The sequence below is a fragment of the Mustelus asterias genome, chromosome 4, assembly GCF_964213995.1.
Source record: "Mustelus asterias chromosome 4, sMusAst1.hap1.1, whole genome shotgun sequence".
Classification (NCBI taxonomy): Eukaryota; Metazoa; Chordata; class Chondrichthyes; order Carcharhiniformes; family Triakidae; genus Mustelus; species Mustelus asterias.
In genome coordinates, this window is record NC_135804.1 from 36,757,261 (window position 1) to 36,778,372 (window position 21,112).

Below are 21,112 nucleotides of genomic sequence, written 5' to 3' on the forward strand. Positions count from 1 at the left end.
CTGTTCCTCATACCATATGATCTCACGTTTTTCCTCATTATATTCCATCTGCTGTGTTCTTACACACTCACTAAGTCTGTCAAATCTTCTTGAAGCCACTTTGCATCTTCCTGGCAGCAGGGTAGCACAGTGGTTAGCACTGCTGCTTCACAGCTCCAGGGGCCTGGGTTCGATTCCCGGCTTGGGTCACTGTCTGTGTGGAGTTTGCACATTCTCCTCGTGTCTGTGTGGGTTTCCTCCGGGTGCTCCGGTTTCCTCACATAGTCCAAAGATGTGCGGGTTAGGTTGATTGGCCATGCTAAAATTGCCCCTTAGTATCCTGAGATGCATAGGTTAGAGGGATTAGTGGGTAAATATGTAGAGATCTGGGGGTAGGGCCTGGGTGGGATTGTGGTCGATGCAGACACGATGGGCCGAATGGCCTCTTTCTGTACTGTCTATGATTTCTATGATTTGACTTTAACCTGGTGTTGTGAGACTTACTGTCCCATCGGATGTCCAGCAGTGCGGGGCTGCTGCGCATGCGCCGATCTCTGCTTTGACAGATCATCATATGGGCAGTGGTCCGCTCAGCGCTATGCTGCTGGCCTCTCAGGCGAGAATAGGCCCTGCCCCTGGATCTTTAATAATATTCACACTAGTGCACTCTGCAGTGCACAAGTGTGGGAGATTCATTTTGAAAGTCCCGCTGAAAAAAACTGTGAGATTTACTCCAGTTTTTATGCAAATTCGACACTTAGAATATTTTTGGGAAAATCCCACCCCTTACCTGCATCTACCTTGCCCATCCCTTCAGGTACTTTGCTGGTTTCAATGTGATCACCTCTTATTTTTCCAAGCTCTAAAGAATATAGCCCTAATTTCCCCAATCTCTTTTCATAGGACAGTACTGCTATCCCGGAAACAAGCCTGGTGAACTTGTGTTGCTCTCCCTCAATGGTAGTAATATATTTCTTAAGAAAAAGGGACCAAAATGGCACACTGTTCTCCAGGTGTAGTCTAACTAATGTTCTATACAACTGAAGCAATACTTTACTACCCCTGTATTCAAACCCTCATGTGATAAAGGCCAACATGCCGTTAGCCTGTCTAATTGTCTGCTGCACCTGCGTGTTAATCTTCAGTGACTCATTGACGAGGACAAGGTCCTTTTGAACGTCTACACTTTCTAATTTCTGACCATTTAAGAAATAATCTGCACATCTGTTCCTCATACCATATGACCTCATGTTTTTCCTCATTATATTCCATCTGCTGTGTTCTTACACACTCACTAAGTCTGTCAAATCTTCTTGAAGCCACTTTGCATCTTCCTCACAACAGACATTCCCATCCAGCTTTGTGTCATCCACAAACTTGGAAATATTACATTTCGTCCCTGATATATATATTTGTGAACAGCTGGGGTCTGTGTGGCCCCCAGCAAATCATAGTTTACCAATGCAAGAATGACCCAGTTATTCTTACTCTCTGTTTTCTGCATGTTACCCAATCTTCAATCCATGCCAGTACATTACCTACTATCCCATGTGCTTTTGCTAACCAACCTCCTGTAGGGAACTTTATCAAAAACCTGAAAATCCAAGTATACTACATCCACTGACTCCCCTTTATCAATCCTGTTAAAAACTCCAAAAGATTTCCTATTCGTAAATCCATGCTGGCTACCCGGAATGAGGTCGTTATTATCCAAGTGTCCAATTATCACATCCTTAGTTTAGCATTTTCCCTAGTACTGATGTAAGGCTAACAGATCTGTAGGTCCCTATTTTTCTCTCTCCCTCCCTTCTTACATAGTGGAGTGACATTTGCTACCTTCCAATCTGCAGGAAGCATTCAGAATCTATAGAATTTCGCAAGATGATTGCCAATTCATCTACTATCTCCAAGCTACCACTTTCAATACTCTAGATCCAACTAATTATTTATGGTGAAAAACAAGCATTCTCTGCTTTTATTAAGAGGGTTTGCATTCCCTGCTGCAGTAAAATTATGAAACAAACTGTGGTAATGATCTCTCTGCACATCACCAAGAATTGGGACTAACTTAAATGAAGGAGATAACTTTTAATTAACTATTGCTTAATTATTTAACATATTCCATTTAAATTTTGGATAAACATCTGAAGGTTTGTTTGTCTGGTAACATTGCCTAAAGAAATGCTAATTTGCTAGACTGGATTAATTACCAAAGAGTACGACACCATTCAAATCATACAAATTAGAAAATGTTTCTGAGCTCTAAATATTAATACTTTTATGATGTGCCTTGAGATGATTTCCTATGTTTAAAGGCGTTGTATAATTGTAAGGTGTTAAACCTGATGTTAGAGATTCTGTTACACTTACCAGAAGTACTGTACAACCACTAGACTGTGGCCATCCGACCTATTCGAAGAAACAATCAAATTCCTGGAAGACCATTGCACTTGGATGCTGTTGAAGAGGATGATGATGATGATGGTGATGATATTGTCATGTTGGAAAAGAAGATTAAAAGTACAAATATGCCAGAGCAGGCAATGAAAGTTTGTATTAAGGAGATCAAAAGGTACATGATGACTATTGACTAGTAAGATAAACAGTTGAAGAACAAAATACTTAATTTGTTTGGTGTGATTTAAAAAAAAACTTACATAAAGGAACCTACTACATTTGATCAATTCTGATTTATACCCTAGGATAGGTGCCCAATATTTTGGATTAATCTTCTGAATGCGTATGCTGTTACAAAAAAAACTCCAATTTGTGTGACAGCATGGCATATCCTGTCATAGTTAAATGTCTTGACAGTTTTCCCTGGTGCTGTTGCTCTCTCTCTGTAAAGCTAAATTAATTACACTAATATACATGTTTCAAAACAATATTCTGATTTGAAACACTTTGGCAGATAATCCAACTTCAACCTAACTCCTCATCGGCACCAGTATTTGTAAATTAGTATTGCTGAATAAAGAGACTTAAATAAAAACTTAAAACATAGGGCTTGATTTTACCATCATGTTGCGCCGTTTTCGGGCACGCAAACTTGGTAAAGTCGGGTGTGAGACGATCCGTGCCCGCCTCTGCGCCGGTTCCCCCTTTACCTAGGCCCGAAAATGACCGTGTTCGGGACTGCTCCCGAAATGGGCGCGACGGCCTTTTAAATGCATTTGCATGCATTTAAATTGACTTAATGGGCTGCATGCCCAACCTTACTGGCACTTCCCCCTTGACCACCACGTTCGCCCATTGAGAATCGGCGCGAAAATGGCCGCGATCGGGACTGCTCCCGAAAAGGGCGCGACAGCCTTTTAAATGCATTTGCATGCATTTAAATTCACTTAATACGCCCAACCTTACCGGCACTTCCCCCTTTACCATCGCATTCGCCCATTGAGAATCGGCACGAAACAGACATGCCCCACAAAAGTCTGATTCGGGCACTTCAGTTAGGGGGGAGGTAAGTGCCTGGCGTCCGCTGGCTCTCTGCTTCAGATCTGTGGGGGGTGGGGGGAAGGGGGAAAGGGAATCCACTGCCACGCTGCTTGAGATTGGTGGGGGGAGGTGGGAAGGGGGTCAGCTGCCACTTGGCTCGAGATCAGGGGGGGTGGGGTCTGCTGCCATTCTGCCTGAGATCAGTGGGGGGAAGGGGGGTTCGCTGCCACTCTGCCTGAGATCAGTGGGGGGAAGGGAGGAGGGGCCCACGATTGGTCTGGATGGCGGGCGGGTGGGGGGATCAGGGGGTCAGTAATGTTGTGAGGGTGGGGCAATGTCTGTGGGAGCCAGGAGGAGGCATTATCCAGCCCGGGAGGATGTGGCAGAGGAGCAGCATTGTATCATTCTTTTTTCTGCATGTGGCAGCTGGGGGCTCCGATCGGAGCTGCAGGATTTTGGGCGCATTAAGCCCCGTCCACAGACTTGTGCAGCGCGATTCGGACTCGCTGATATTTTTGCAGGCAGAGTACGTATGGGGGTGCCTGAGAATGGGTCTAAAAGTAGGAACTGAAACATTCCCAGGGCCTGATTTTGCGTTCCGCTTGATCTCGGGGGTGAAAACTTGGTAAAGCTGGGCATGAGGCGAATAGCCTCTGAGCAGATTCCCATTTTACCAAGGCCCAAAAATGGCCGTGATCGGCACTGCGCCTAAAATGGGCGCGACGGCAATTTAAATGCATTTACATGCATTTAAATTGACTTAATGAGCTGGAAGCCCAAACTTACTGGCATTTCCCCCTTTTCCAACACATTTGCCCATCCAGATTCGGCGTGAAACAGACATGCTCGGCAAAGGTCTGTTTCGGGTGCTCCAGCTTCTGAGGAGAAGTTCAGAGCTTCCGGCGGCTCTCTAACTCAAATCGATGGTGGTGAGGCAGGGGAAGGTGGGCCAGATCGTTCTCTGGTGGGGAGGGCGAGGAGGAGGGAGGCCAGATCGTTCTCTGGAGGCAGGGGGGAGGGAGGCCAGATCATTCTCTCTTAGGTAGCGGGGGGGGGGGGGGCGGGCCAGATCATTCTCTGGTGGAGGGAGGGAGAGGAGGATGGAGGCCTAATCGTTCTTTGGTGGTGGGGGGGGGGGGGGGGGGATGGGTGGGAGGCGGAGGGCCAGATGTATCTATGTGGAGGGAAGTGAGGGGAGGAGGAGGGAGGCCAGATCGTTCTCTGGTGGGGGCAGAGGAGGAGCGCCAGATGTATCTCTGATTTGGGGGGGGCGGGGCAGATCATTCTCTGGTGGGGGGGATGGTAGGGGCAGGGGGGTCCACTGCCACTTTGCGGGCGATCGGTGGAGGGGAAGGCGGGGGTGTTCCGCTGCCACTCTGCAGGCGATTGGTGGGGGGAAGTGGGGGCGGGGGTCGCGATCGGTCTGGGTAGTGGGGGGGGGGGGGGGGTTGATAAGGGGGACAGTTGTGGGGGTGGGGCGATGTCTGTGGGGGCCGTCGCTCCCGGGCCGCTTTATCTGCTTTCTGCGGCTCGGGAGCGGTGTGACAGGGGAGCGTTTTTCAATTTTTGTTTTACTGAGCAGCAATGTTTTGGGCGCATTAAACCCCGCCCACAGCGCGATTCAGACTTATGACTTTTTTTCAGGCTAAGTGCGCAGGGGAGAGCCTGAGAACAAGTTTACAAGTCAGATCTGAATCATGCCCAGATTCCGCACTTAGAATCAAAATGGTAAAATCGCCTCCCCCCCGCAGTTTCAAGTCCACCCAGCACTTAGAATCAAAATGGTAAAATCCCACCCCCCCCCGCAGTTTCAAGTCCACCCAGCACTTAGAATCAAAATGGTAAAATCCCCCCCCCCCCCCGCAGTTTCAAGTCCACCCAGCACTTAGAATCAAAATGGTAAAATCCCACCCCCCCCCCCACCCCCCGCAGTTTCAAGTCCACCCAGCACTTAGAATCAAAATGGTAAAATAGGGCCCATAGTATCCAACATTAGATGTAATTCTGCGATTGGATAACACCTGGTAAACAATCCTGATTGTGCTAGAATTACACTGAAAATCAATTTAAGATTGTTAATCGAACTCGCAGTGTGGCTAACTTGCGAAGCTGCAAACTACATATATCCACCCATTGGGCCCTGTCCTTTGCAAACAGAAGAAGCATGTCCATACATTCATTAGTTCATAAGAATTCACAAGATATAGGAGCAGAATTAGACTATTCGGCCCATCAAGTCCACTCTGCCATTCAATCGTGGCTGATATGCTCCTCATCCCCATTTTCCTGCCTTTCCCCCATAACCCTTCAACCCATTACCAATTAGAAATCTGTCTGACTCCTTAAATTTACTGACTGTCCCAGCATCCACCACACTTTGGGGTTGTGAATTCCACAGATTCACAACCCTTTGGGAGAAGTAGTTTCTCCTCAACTCTGTTTTAAATTTTCTACCCCTCATCCTAAGACTATGACGTCTCATCCTAGAATGCCCCACAAGGGAAAGCATCCGCTCCACGTCTACTTTATCCATACCTTTTATCATCTTGTATACCTCAATTTGATCTCCCCTTATTCTTCTAAATTCCAAAGAGTATAGGCCTAAACTGTTCAATCTCTCTTCATAAGCCAAACCCCCTCATCTCTGGAATCAATCGAGTGAATCTCCTCTGAACTGCCTCCAATACCACTACATATTTCCTCAAATAAAGGGACCAAAGCTGTGCATAATACTCCAGGTGCGGCCTCACCAGTGCCTTGTATAGTTGCAACAATACTTCCTTCCCTTTATATTCTATTCCTTTAGCTATAAATGCCAACATTCCATTCACTTTCTTTATTATCTGCTGTACCTGCGTGCTAGTTTTCTGTGACTCATGAACAAGGACACCCAGATCCCTCTGCACTGGAAAACCTCGAGGTCTTCCCCCATTTAGATAATAAGTCGCCTTCCCATTTTTCCGACCAAAATGTATGACCTCACACTTATTCACGTTAAACTTCATCTGCCACATTTTGGCCCACTCTCCTAATCTATCTATATCCATTTGTAAGGTTCTTATTTACTCATTGTAACTTACTGTCCTGCCTATTTTTGTGACATCTGCAAACTTGGCTGTAGAACCTTCTATCCCTGTATCCAAGTCGTTAATATAGGTTGTAAATAGCTGGGGCCCAAGGACCGAACCCTGTGGCACCCCACTAGTTCATTCTTGCCATCCAGAAAAACATCCATTTATCCCGACTTTGTCTTCTGTCCATCAGCCAGTCACCTATCCAAGCTAATAAATTACTCCTAATCCCATGTGATCTAACTTGTGAATTAAACTTTTGTGCAGCACCAAATGCCCTTCGGAAGTCCAGATATACTACGTCTACAGGATCCCCATTATCCACTTTGCTGTTTCACCTTCGAAGAACTCTAGCAAATTAGTCAAATGTGATTTGCCCTTCATAAAGCCATTGTACCTTTTTCAGTTTGAATTTGAACAAAAGTTTGGCAATTAACTGTTCCCTGGTGTGTTCTTCATGGCAACACCCCTGCCAATCAGAGTCCACCTGCCAACTAATCAACACTTTCTTCTCATGCAGTACATATTCTTGTTCCCCATACTATTCGTATTTCTGTGCACCATCCTAATAAATGCAAGATGTAAAGCTTTAACATGAGTATCTCTCTTTTTCAGCAATACTCAAATTCTGGAACTACCAAACAACTATTGTATTGGAAATTAATTAGATCATGATGAAATGTTTTCAGATTCCACTTACTGTTGCATGTGTTCCTATTTTCCATTTTAAATTAGTGAATGATTCAGATATTTTTCGGATTAAATTGTCTATCCGTGCTTCAAAGCTCCACCAAGGAGTATTCAGATTTTAGTTATTTGAAAATGTTTTCTGTCTGTTTTTGAATCACTTTTTCCATCACAAAAGTCAACTCAAGCCCAGTTGAATAGAATCATAGAAACCCTACAGTGCAGAAGGAGGCCATTCAGCCCATCGAGTCTGCACTGACCACAATCCCACCCAGCCCTACCCCCACATATTTACCCGCTAATCCCTCTAACCTATGCATCTCAGGACTCTAAGGGGCAATTTTTAACCTGGCCAATCAACCTAACCTGCACATCTTTGGACTGTGGGAGGAAACCGGAGCACCCGGAGGAAACCCACGCAGACACGAGGAGAATGTGCAAACTCCACACAGACAGTGACCCGAGCCAGGAATCGAACCCGGGACCCTGGAGCTGTGAAGCAGCAGTGCTAACCACTGTGCTACCGTGCCGCCCAGAATGGGTGTAAAAGTTTGAAAATAACTGATATAAAACTCCATATTCATGTTCTTTCCATTGACCAATGAGGTTTGCCATTTGCAGGTTAAAGAAGATGCCTCAGTCTATGCCAGAGTTTGCTTTGACCAGGAATTACCTGGAACTAATGGTGGAACTGCCGTGGAATAAAAGCACAACAGGTAAGAAGCTACTCTCAGTAATCTAGAAACAAAAAAAGATTAACAGATGCTTGTAGAGCTGACTTTTTTTTAAGAAGGAACGGTATAAATGTATAGTAGTGAATATTGTACACATCTGTACAGTGATAAAGAATTCTTTAAGTCAGTGCTGCATTTGTGTCAGTTTGCTGATCGACCTCAGGCAATTTTCCTGTTGGTAAGTAGGACGAAGCCAATTAAGCATATTAGCCAATTCAGACCTATTGTCAGAGAACGACTGGAATTTTCCAGTCGCCCTCCGAACCTCTGGAAGCGCAAGACTGGTCTCCTGATAGCAAATGTGGGTGGATGGGGGAGTTGGCCAGCACATCAGGCAGGTTTCGAGGCCAACTAACAATGCCCTCCCACACCACCCCTTCATCTCAAGGCATATTCTCCCTCTTATCCGAAAATGCAGTCTGCTGCTGCTTCAGTGCTGCAGAGCCTCCTTTTATCCTTCAGGTTTGAGGTCCCCCGTCATCCGGATTGGACAGCGAGCCCATCTTTTAAGGAAAGTTACTGCCAGTCACTGTTCCCCACACAGAGTGGGATTCTGATCCCCATTTGACCCTGACGTTGGGATCCTGAGTCCACGAATTTGCTTGTAGCTAGGTCTCACAAACTAATAAATGGTCCGACAATTTGTTTTTGATGGTGTTGATTGAGTGAAGAATATTGGTCAGGAAACCAGATAAACTCTTTGGTTTTCTTTAGATTGTGAAACATACACCTATGCTGGAAAGCAGAACCTTTACTGTACTGAATGTCAATCTAGATTATATATTCCAGTTTGTAGTTGCCTTAAACTGACAAGGTTTATTTAATACTAGAAAGTTAGTGACAAACTCTAAACAAAGGATGTGTGGCAATCCTGAGGGAGGGAGAGGCATGGATACTGGACAGAAACAAGGGTGGTAATCTCTTAACATTTGATTTCCGGCTTTTATTTTTGTCTGTCGAATTCTAGATTGAGGGCTGAGCTCTAGTGATGGAATTGACTGCACTGTATTTGAATACTTGCTTTCAGTGGCATTTTATGTTTCTCCCTAAAAAATGCCTCCTTTCTCTGCCTTACTTGACCCAATAATAAAAGTTTAGTGCAATATAGGTGCGTTGAGTGTTAAGTTTTTAAAATTCACTACATTCTGGAAAGGTTCCACCAGACTGGAAAGTAACAAATAAAAGCCCTCTATTCAAGAAGGAAGGGAGGCAGAAAACAGTAAGCCATAGGCTGGTTAGCTTGATAAGGATGATGTGGAGATGCCGGCGTTGGACTGGGGTAAACACAGTAAGAAGTTTAACAACACCAGGTTAAAGTCCAACAGGTTTATTTGGTAGCAAAAGCCACACAAGCTTTCGAGGCTCTGAGCCCCTTCTTCAGGTGAGTGGGAATTCTGTTCACAAACAGAACTTATAAGACACAGACTCAATTTACATGAATAATGGTTGGAATGCGAATACTTACAACTAATCCAGTCTTTAAGAAACAAAACAATGGGAGTGGAGCCTGTCTTGATGCTCTCTCCACTCCCATTGTTTTGTTTCTTAAAGACTGGATTAGTTGTAAGTATTCGCATTCCAACCATTATTCATGTAAATTGAGTCTGTGTCTTATAAGTTCTGTTTGTGAACAGAATTCCCACTCACCTGAAGAAGGGGCTCAGAGCCTCGAAAGCTTGTGTGGCTTTTGCTACCAAATAAACCTGTTGGACTTTAACCTGGTGTTGTTAAACTTCTTACTAGCTTGATAAGAACATAAGAACGTAAGAACTAGGAGCAGGAGTTGGCCATCTGGCCCCTCGAGCCTGCTCCGCCATTCAGTAAGATCATGGCTGATCTTTTCGTGGACTCAGCTCCACTTACCCGCCTGCTCACCATAACCCTTAATTCCTTTACTGTTCAAAAACTTGTCTATCTTTGCCTTAAAAACATTCAATGAGGTAGCCTCAACTGCTTCACTGGGCAGGGAATTCCACAGATTCACAATCCTTTGTGTGAAGAAGTTCCTCCTCAACTCAGTCCTAAATCTGCTTCCCCCTATTTTGAGGCTATGCCCCCTAGTTCTTGTTTCACGCACCAGTGGAAACAACTTCCCTGCTTCTATCTTATCTATTCCCTTCATAATCTTATATGTTTCTATAAGATCTCCCCTCATTCTTCTGAATTCCAATGAGTATAGCCCCAGTCTACTCAGTTTCTCCTCATAAACCAACCCACTCGACTCTGAAATCAACCTAATGAATCTCCTCTGCACCCCCTCCAGTGCCAGTATATCCTTTCTCAAGTAAGGAGACCAAAACTGTACACAGTACTCCAGGTGTGGCCTCGCCAGCACCTTATACAGCTGCAACATAACCTCGCTGTTTTTAAACTCCATCCCTCGAACAATGAAGGACAAAATTCCATTTGCCTTCTTAATTACCTGCTGTACCTGCAAACCAACTCCTTGAGATTCTTGCACAAGGACACCCAGGTCCCTCTGTACAGCAGCATGCTGCAATTTTTTATCATTTAAATAATAGTCCATTTTGTTGTTATTCCTACCAAAATGGATGACCTCACATTTACCAACATTGTACTCCATCTGCCCACTCACTTAGACTATCTATATCCCTTTGCAGACTTTCAGCATCCTCTGCCCACTTTGCACTGCCACTCATCTTAGTGTCATCTGCGAATTCTGACACACTACACTTGGTCCCCAACTCCAAATCATTTATGTAAATCGTAAACAATTGCGGTCCCAACACAAATGCCTGTCCTGAGGGAAGATCTTAGAATTGATCATTAAGGAAGTTATAGCTGGGCACTTGGAGAAACTCAAGGTAATCTTCGGAAAGAGTCAGCATAGCTTTGTGAAAGGGAAATCATGTTTAACCAATTTATTGGCGTTCTTTGAAAGAGTAACTTGTGCTGTGGATAAAGGGGGGCTTGTAGATGTACTGTACTTGGATTTTAGAAGACATTTGATAAGGTGTCACATCAAAGGTTATCGCGGAAAATAAAAACTCATGGTGTGGAAGGTAACATATTGGCATGGATAGAAATTTGACTGGCTGGCAGAAAACAGAGTATGCATAAATGAGCCCTTTCTGATCGGCAGGATGTGACGAGTGGAGTTCGGGCCTCAATGACTTTGGTGAAGGGAGTGAAGGTATGGTAGCTAAATTCACAGGTTGCAAAAAGATAGCTGGGAAAATATGTTGTGAAAAGCAAATAAGGAGGTTGCAGAAGGATATAGTTTGAGTGGACAAAAATCTAGCATATGGTGTCACAAGCTGGTATGGCAATTAATTAAGAAGGCTAATGCAATGCTATCCTTTATTATGAGAGGAATTGAACATAAAAGTAAGGATGTTATGCGTCAGTTACACAGGGCATTGGTGAGACCACATCGCATGCTGTATGTAGTTTTGTTCTTATTTGAGGAAGAATAGTAATATGTTGGAGACGGGAGGTTTACTAGATTGCTACCTGGAATTAGTGGGTTGTCTTATGAGGAAAGGTGAGATGAATTGGGCTTGTTTCCACTGGAGTTTGGAAGAATCAGAGATGACTTGATTGAAGTAGATATTATGAATGGCCTTGACAAGGTGGACATGGAAAGGATGTTTTCTCTTCTGGGTGAATCCAGAACTAGGGGGCACTGTTTTAAAATTGTGGGTTACCCTTAGAGGTCAGAGGTGAGGAGAATTTTGTTTTGAGTGTTGTATGAATTTGGAACTCTGCCTCAGAAGACAGTGGAGTGGGAGAGGGGCTGTCATTGAATATTTTTAAGGCGGCAGTAAGTAGATTCTTATTAAGGCAATCTAAGGTTATTGGGGGGGGGGGGTCAATGGGAATGTGGAATTCAAAACACCAACACCAGCGAGGGGCTGAATGGCCTACTTCTGGTCCTACTTTGTGTGTTTGATATTTGTTTGTATGTGAAACCCTGCCCTGCAGCAAATTGCCATGTCATTCGCAAAAAAAATTCAATTGATTTCAAAGACAAATATCAGTGATCATATCTAGCCTTTTAAGCTCCTGCAGGTGTGTAAATCCTACAGCAGCTGCTACTTCCCATTCCTAAATGTCAAACTCCAACTCTGATATCTTGATAGTGCCAAGAATCCATGCCAGTAATAAAATTGGGCTGGCCCAGAAAGCTAAGTTAGGGTCACTGTTGGGCAGCTAATGAGTCCTGCCACACTACACCTGTGGCATGATCCATAGAGGAAAATCCTATAAGAAAAATCCCCAGCAGAGAGCAAAAAAAAATACATTATTTGCATTTTCGAGGAAGGACATAAATTTGTTGTTTTTCTCCTTCTTCCTTTCCATTCTTGAGAATATCTTTACATCTTGTTGGCAATCTTGATTAATAACTGAATTGCATATCATCTGTAGCAGAACAAACTCCGCTTTAATGCCTGGAAGTTTCATAGTATTTACATTTACTCACTAAAAGCTGAGAAAAGTAATTCCTTTGGGTCATGTTTTTCCTGATTCGTTGAGAACTAATTCAGGCTTGGGTTACTTCTTTCTTACTTCTGTTTGATTTTATATATTAAATAAATAGTTCTTAATTACAAGTTTTATATTCCACCCAGAAGTAAGCATGCTTTTTCTGAGTAGTTGTAGTGTAGAAATCTTTGAATTAATATGCTCTCTGGTTTCATTTCAATTGCCCTTCCACCTTTCTCAGTCCTTCCTCCCTAAGTGTGATTATTAATGGGGATGTTAGGTACAGGTCCTTTGTCAGAGCTTGGTTTGGCAGGGGGTTCTGTACTCTGATGAAAGTGTGTTAATATTTTCTGCATTGTTAAGTTCTTAATACTTCAAAGCAGTTTGTTGCTTTTTATTTTGACCTGTTATTTCTTTTGTCCAGCCAATCCTCTGCATTTTTTTTGTTCTCTGGTTTGCACTTTTCCTATACATTATACCATTTGTACATTGTTCTTTTGCTTTTTGTCTCGCCGGCTAATCTTTTACATTAACAGTTGCTTACTTCTCAATTAAACATTTGGAAGTTATTCAGAATTGAAAGGGTTAAGTTTGCATAAAGTATCTCATAAAAATCATTTACGATTACGTTTCCCATTAAACTGCCTTGGAGGATTTGTTATAAATACATGGAGAAAATGTGCTGATTCTTGTAGTTGGGAGACTTGTGAAAAACGTTTGATGTATTCATACAAATTGAACAGTTTACAGTAGCTTGGTATGATTGCATTCATATTTGCTGGAATTTAATTTATTAAGTGACCACAGCTGTTTAGTTGTTGATGGGTAACGGGGGAGATGACATGAAATTATTTGTAGTGGGTATCTGTTTGTGTGTAATGGACTGAAAAGCTGCTGTTGGTTGTTGCTCTACTTTATATTATTCATGGGTGACAATCAATAATTCCAATTGCCTGATTCACAGAATCTGCATTTTACTTGCTTTAGAAGAAAATGACCATGTATTTTTGAAAAGTAAAAATTTAAATGTTTTGCACAGATAAAAATTCTTCTAAAATGAAGTTGCTTTGGTAATGGTTCGGTGCAGTTAATTCCTTTTCCTCTGTGATCTGGAAGCTACAGTTCTTCAATACTCTGCCTTTGCAAACAGTTCTTGCTGTGATAATCTGTTTACCAGATTTAATGTAGTTTTGGACTTCACTAAATTCTGTGCTAAATGTTAAATGTTCTTGTGTAGATCACTGTGTCAACGCCTTGAGAAACAAGTAAAATGTATTTACAGATATGAATAGGAACCATAATAAATGGCAAATATTAAAAGCAGAACATACCTATAACACAAACCTGATGCCAATGTCCAGAATAGTTTAGTTTCATTGCACAAAGAATGTTTAGAGTTTCTTCAGACTTCAGTATTATTCCACAAATTGTTTTAGCAAGGTTTGTTTCTCCCCCCCCCCCCCCCCCCCCCCTTTTATTTCTTTCTTCTTTGGTATGGGATTTCTATCATCTTAGTTGTTTTTTCATTATTTTGTCCACCAAGGCAAATTGCAATAAAATCATAATTGTTTTTAACACCTAACAATATTTCTACAGATTTTTATAGTAACATCATTGCAGTGTTAGTGTAAGTCTACTTATGACACAAATAAATAAACTTAAAAGCTAACCAGTTTCCACTGTTTTCTTCATTTCTTTGCAGACTATTCAATAAACTTCCTATCTGACTGGTGTTTGTTGTAAACATTAGCATACAGAGGGATCTAGGCATGCAGATCCACAGTTCCCTGAAGGTGGCAACTCAGGTGGACAAGGTGGTCAGGAAGGCGTATGGCATGCTGACCTTCATCGGTTGGGGCGTTGAGTATAGGAATTGGAAAATCATGTTGCAGCTGTGTAAGACTTTGGTTAGGCAGCATTTGGAGTATTGTGTACAATTCTGGTCGCCACGCTACCAGAAGGATGTTGATGCATTGGAAACGGTGCAGAAGAGATTTATCAGGATGTTGCCTGGTTTGGAGGATATTGACGATGAAGAAAGGTTGAACAAACTTGGATTGTTTTCATTGGAGTGTCGGAGGATGAAGGGGGACTGATAGAAGTTTACAAGATTATGACAGGCTTTTTCCCAGGGTGGAAGGGTCAATTACTCGCGGAATCGGTTGAAAGTGAGAGGGGGAAGGTTTAAAAGAGATGTAAGGGGCAAGTTTTTCACACACAGGGTGGTGAATGCCTGGAACGTGCTGCAGGAGGAGATGGTGGAAGCAGATTCTATAACAACGTTCAAGAGACATCTGGATAGATACATGAATAGGCAGGTAATAGAGGGATATGGACCACGTCAAGGCAAGAAAATATTAGATTAGAGAGGCATCTGTGTCAGCGCAGACTTGGTGGGCCTCAGGGCCTGTTCCTGTGCTGTACTCTTCTTTGCTCTTTGTATGTTATCTCCATCTCCACACATCACTTACTATTCAGTTACTTAAAAGGTTATTATTGGGATTACCATTTTAGCCTGTCTTTTTACATAAGACCATAAGGCATAGGAGCAGAATTAGGCTACTCGGCCCATCAAGTCTGCTCTGCCATTCAATCATGGCTGATATTTTTCTCATCCCCATTCTCCTGCCTTTTCCCCATAATCTTTGATCCCCATATTAATCAAGAACCTATATATCTCTGTCTCAAAGACACTCAATGACCTGGCCTCCACAGCCTTCTGTGGCAAAGAGTTCCACAGATTCACCACCCTCTGGCTGAAGAAATTCCTGCTCATCTCTGTTTTAAAGGATCGTCCCTTTAGCCAGAAGTTGTGTCCTCTGGTTCTAGTTTTTCCTACTAGTGGAAACATCCTTTCCACGTCCACTCTATCCACACTTTGTAGTATTCTGTAAGTTTCAGTAAGATCCCCCCTCTGCTGACTATCTGTGTATTTCTAGCATACTCTGTTTAAATTTAGATTCTGTTTGTTTTGCTTTCTTATTTCTAAATTATTCCAACAGTTTAGTGTCAACAGACGTCAAAACCACTTTATGTCGGCACAAAAAGACTATCTTAACTGGTTTATGATATCAGGTAAAGAAACCGTCCTAGCTTTGCCAGGGTACTGAAAGAAAGGGCAAAGACAATATTGTTGCTGTTAAATTGATGATCACCACCTCCAAAGTACTGGATATACCAAAATACTCTGGAGTGTGATCAATTGTTCTTGAATTATTGCGTCCCTTAACAAAAACAGAAAATTGGTTGAAAGCAAATGAGATTTTTGATGTTTGGAAATGCCAAGCAAATAATACCAAAATTATTTTGTTACTTATGTGAGATCATTTAACTCATTTCAATGTATTTAATAAAATATATTGTTAATTTACTCAGTCAGTCCTTAAAACAGTGATCGGTGTGTTCAGTGTGATTTATTTAGATACATAAACCCCTTGTCAATCATGAAGTAATTAAAGTGTTTCCACAAAAACAGCCAAATAGTTTACCTTGGAATGGAAACTCCCAGTGCCTAAACCAATCTGATCTGATTTAGATAGTCGCAGCCAAGGTTAAGTAAAGCCTGCTTTCTCAGCCTTGCCCCTCACCTGAGGTGTCGTGATCCTCAGGTTAAAATCACTGCCAGTCAGCTCTACCCCTCAAAGGGGAGAACAGCCTATGGTCATCTGGGACGATGGCGATTTTATGTTCTATAGTTGTTTCAGTGCTCTTGGCTGAGGAGGAAAATAATCAGCAGGCATTTACATGTGCCTCCTGGTATAATATATTTGGCAATGTCATCAGGACAGAAGCTGATTTAACTGTGCTGCTCCACACGATAAAGATAGGGCCTGATTTTACCGTTTTCATTCAAAGTGCCGAATCTGGGCGTAATGCAGATCCGACTTAGAAATCTGCTTTCAGGCGCCCCCATTCGCTCTCAGCCATCTCCAGTCCCATTCGTGCTGTGGGCGGGGCTTAGCGCGGCCGAAACAATTGGAGCTCTGAACTGCACATGCACAGTTTGAAAAAAATTTGAAAAAGCGTGCCGTGTCAGATCGCTCCCGGGCCACAGAAAGCGGGGAAAGCACCCGGGAGCGAAAATCGGGAGCGAGGATGCACACACACACAATCACTGTCCCCCTTATCCAACCCCCCACTACCCACACACATCACTGTCCCCCTTATCCACCCCCCCCACTACACACACACATCACTGTCCCCCTTATCCATCCCCCCCCACTACCCACACACATCACTGTCCCCCTTATCCAACCACCCACTACCCACACACATCACTGTCCCCCTTATCCAACCCCCCACTACCCACACACATCACTGTCCCCCTTATCCACCCCCCCACTACCCACACACGTCACTATCCCCCTTATCCACCACCCCCCACTACCCACACACATCACTGTCCCCCTTATCCACCCCCCCCACTACCCAGACCGATCGCCACCCCTGCCTCCTCCCCTCCCCACCGATCGCCTCCAAAGTGGCAGCGGACCCCCCTGCACCCTCCCCACCAGAGATCCATCTGCTCCCCCCCACCAAAGAATGGTCTGGCCTCACCCTCCCCCCCCCCCCCCCCCCCCCCCCCCCCCCACCCCCCCACCCACCATACAATGATCTGGCCTCACTCCCCCCGATAACGAACCCCCACCCGCGCCCAGAGAATGGTCTGGCCTCACTCCCTCTCCCCTCCAGAGGAACATCTGACCCGCCTCCTCCTCCCTCCCCACCAGACAACGATCAGCCCTCCCCCCCCCCCCCCCCCACCACCAGACAATGATCAGCCCCACCACCAGACTACGGTCGGCCCTCTCGACCCCCCCCCTCTCCCCGAGATACATCTGACCCACCTCCTCCTCCTCCCACTCCCCAACCAGACAATGACCTGGCCTCACTCCCCCCCCCTCCCCCCCCCCCAACCAGAGAATGATCTGACCCACCTCACTCCTCCCCCCCATCACTGATCTGAGTCAGAGAGCCGTTGGAAACACTGAATGCGCCCTTCAGAAGCTGGAGCGCCCATTTCAGACTTTTATTTAGCAGGTCCATTACGGCGCGGTTCCGGATTGGCAAACGTGGTGGCAAAGGGGGAAATGCTGATAAAGTTGGGCGGGCAGTTCATTAATTCAATTTAAATACATGCAAATGCATTTAAATTGTCGTTGCGCCCGTTTTGGGCACAAATCGAATCGCCGCCATTCCCGGGTTTCGGTAAAGTGGCAATCTGCGCGGGTGCGGGTGCGGATTGCGATAATGGCCTCTCACCCGACTTTACCACGTTTTCGCGCCCAAAAACAGGCGCAAGGCAATGGTAAAATAGGACCCATAGTCTATCAGAACTCTCTGTGTAGGACTTGCGTGTGCAGATCACTTGGACGAGAATCAGGGAGTGACCTATTCTTCTATAACCAAATTCCTGCAGCTGCTGGTACCTTTAGAAGGGAAGATGTTGCCAATTTTAAAAGAAGAAAATGTTGTTGGTAATGTGTAATGACAATCTGAATTTTTATTAAATTTCTAATTATTTTTGGTTGGATTAAAACTTACATTCTCTGCCGCCTTCTGAGAATGTAGTTAATTTTCTGCAGAAGTGTTTTAAATATTCTCTTTTGTGCCAGTTGCTTTCATAGTTTTTGTTTTCAGGGGTGTAGTTCTCCTTGTAATGAAAACATAAATTGGAATATAATTCAAAATGTTGAATTGCATTACAAAATATTCTGTGTCTATTTACAACAACTCATTTATGATTGGTTTACAGATCGCCTAGATCTTCGTGCTGCAAGAGTTTTACTTGACAGTGACCATTACGCAATGCAGAAACTCAAACGGAGGGTGCTGGAGTACCTTGCAGTTAGACAACTTAAAAACAATCTGAAAGGACCTATCCTTTGCTTTGTGGGACCTCCCGGTGTGGGCAAGACCAGCGTGGGCAGATCAATAGCAAAGACCGTCGGCAGAGAGTTTTACAGGATAGCATTGGGTGGAGTATGTGATCAGTCTGACATTCGTGGTCACAGGTATTATACTATTGCTATTTATGAGTGCTTTATTTTTCTCTTCAATTTTCTCCCCACACGCCCTGAAAGTGTTGCTCTCTTACTCTGATACAGTTTCACAAGCCCTAATCACACTCTGATAGTTGTTCAGGTGACTGTTATGGTTTATGCCTAACGCTGGGGTGGAAATACCCACTGCTGTGCCCAATCCTGTCATTATGTAATATAAACACACACGCACTTCCACCAAAGGCTACTGGGTTGTGATCAGAAGTTCAAACCCTGACTGATTATTGCCTTTGCAAACCGAGAGTAGCGAAGGCAAGTTGTTGTGCTTTAGCGACCACTTAAGTGGTATCATCTAACAATGAAGTTAAAGTCTGGGAAGCTTCCTAATCTCTGTGGCTCTGTTAAGCCATTGGACAATTATAACAACTTCGTGACTTAAACATGAGGCAGTTTTGGTCGTTTATGACTCTGAGGTCACTGTACCTTATGGTAAAATACTGTGGCATACAGGCACTAAAAAGCCCAGTTTGACCCTTGCTTAGCAGATATTAAAGAAGATTGGAAATGAAAAGAAATAGGCTTATAACGTGACCCATTTATAACAAGCTGACCTGCTCCTTGAACAGCTATTCAGTGTTTTTGTTAGCGATCCCTTTATACAAAAGGGAAATCGTGTTTGATGAATCTATTGGAATTCTTTGAGTAACTAGTAGAGTTGACCGAGGAGAACCAGTGGATGTGGTTTATTTAGACTTTCAGAAGGCTTTGAACAAGGTCTCGCATAACAGACTACTATGTTAAGTTAAAACTCATGGGATTGCAGGTAATGTCTTGAGATGGATAGAAAGCTGATTAGCAGATAGGAAACAAAGAGTTAGCATAAATGGGTCTTTTTCTGATTGGTAGTCAATGACTTGTGGGGTTCCGCAGACATCTGTGCTTGGACCCCAACTATTCACATGTATTAATGATTTGGAAGAGGGAACAAAATATATTATCTCTAAATTTGCAGATAATACAAAGTTGGGTGGGAGGTTGAGCTGTGAGCAGGATGCAGAGATGCTTCAGTGTGATTTGGATAGGCTGAGTGTGTGGGCATATGCATCGCAGATGCAGTATAATGTGGATAAATGTGAGGTTATCCACTTTGGTAGCAATAATAGGAAGACAGATTGTTACTTGAATGGGTGTAAATTGAGAGATGTGGATACTCAGCAAGACCTTGGTGTCCTGGTGCATCAGTCGCTGAAAGTAAGCTCGCAGGTACAGCAGGCAGTAAAAGAGGCAAGTGGTATGTTGGTGTTCATATCGAGAGGATTTGAGTATAGGGATATGGATGGTTTGCTACAATTGTACAATTTTGGCGTCCTTATCTGAGGAAGAATGTCCTTGCTTTAGAGGGAGTACAGCGAAGGTTTACCAGGCTGATTCCTGGGATGGCAGATCTGTCATATGAGGAGAGACTTAAGTTGGTTAGGATTATATTTACTGGAGTTTAGAAGAGTGAGAGGGGATCTCATAGAAACTTATAAAATTCTAACAGGGTTAGACAGTGTAGATTCAGAAAGAATGTTCCCAATGGAACTAGAGGTAATAGTTTGAGGATAAGGGCTATGAGGAGAAATCTCTTCAGCCAATGAATGGTGAATGTGTGGAATTCACTACCACAGAATGTAGTTGAGGCCAAAACATCTGATTTCAAGAAGAAGTTAGATATAACTCTAGGGGCTAAAGGGATATGAGGGGAAGCGGGGGGCTCAGGATATTGAATTTGATGATCAGCCATGATCAAAATGAATGGCGGAGTGGGCTCGAAGAGCTGAATGGCATACTCCTGCTTCTAGTTTCTATGTACGAACCTTTTTCCTTCAGTGATCCTTTAAACATCTACACTTGCTTTCCTCCTACAAGTGATTTTCCTTATCTTCTAGCTCATTTTAAAAAACTTTTGTGAACTTGTGAATAATCCAAATATGATTGGTAAAATAACAGAATAGGAGAACGATATATATGGAGATCTTCTGCTCCCATTAATGTTGTTCTCCCTCTCTGGTCTCCACAATAAAGTCAGTCAGTCACACAGCTCCTGCGAGAATTCATGTGCACAAGTCAAATATAGAAAATGGTAACCTGCATAATCAAGATTGCACTGTACTAAGATTCAAGCACAAAAGACGCTCTGAGTTAAGCAGTAATTGGGTTTTGTAAGCTACTGAATTGCTGTAGATTTTATTGTCATCTGCAAACTTTTTGCCCCTAGCCAGTGCTATGAGGCAACCTTTCATTTTTGAATTTGCTCCTGCTTTGGGTACAAAACTGGCTCGGTCAAAGAAGACAGAGGGTAGCAGTGGGAGGGTGCGTTTCTGAATGGAGGGCTGTGACAAATGGCGTTCCTCAGGGATCAGTGCTGGGACCTTTGCTATTTGTAATATATATAAATGATTTGGAGGAAAATGTAACTGGTTTGATTAGTAAGTTTGCGGATGACACAAAGGTTGGTGGATTTGCGGATAGCGATGAGGACTATCAGAGGATACAGCAGGATATAGATCAGTTGTAGACTTGGGCGGAGAGATGGCAGATGGAGTTTAATCTGGACAAATGTGAGGTAATGCATTTTGGAAGGTCTAATACAGATAGGAAATATACAGTAAATGGCAGAACCTTTAAGAGTATTGATAGGCAAAGGGATCTGGGTGTACAGGTACACAGGTCACTGAAAGTGGCAATGCAGGTGGAGAAGGTCATCAAGAAG

The 21,112-nt window shown here is 43.6% G+C and overlaps 1 protein-coding gene across 1 annotated transcript in view; it reads left to right on the top strand.

Annotated features, from left to right (window-relative positions):
• Positions 1 to 21,112, top strand: part of lonp2 (lon peptidase 2, peroxisomal) — a 109,801-nt gene that overhangs the window by 15,092 nt on the left and 73,597 nt on the right. The window contains exons 5-7 of the mRNA XM_078210845.1: positions 2,373 to 2,551; positions 7,797 to 7,891; positions 18,111 to 18,369. Coding sequence (XP_078066971.1) covers positions 2,373 to 2,551; positions 7,797 to 7,891; positions 18,111 to 18,369 — 533 coding nt within the window. The remainder of the gene's footprint in view (positions 1 to 2,372; positions 2,552 to 7,796; positions 7,892 to 18,110; positions 18,370 to 21,112) is intronic.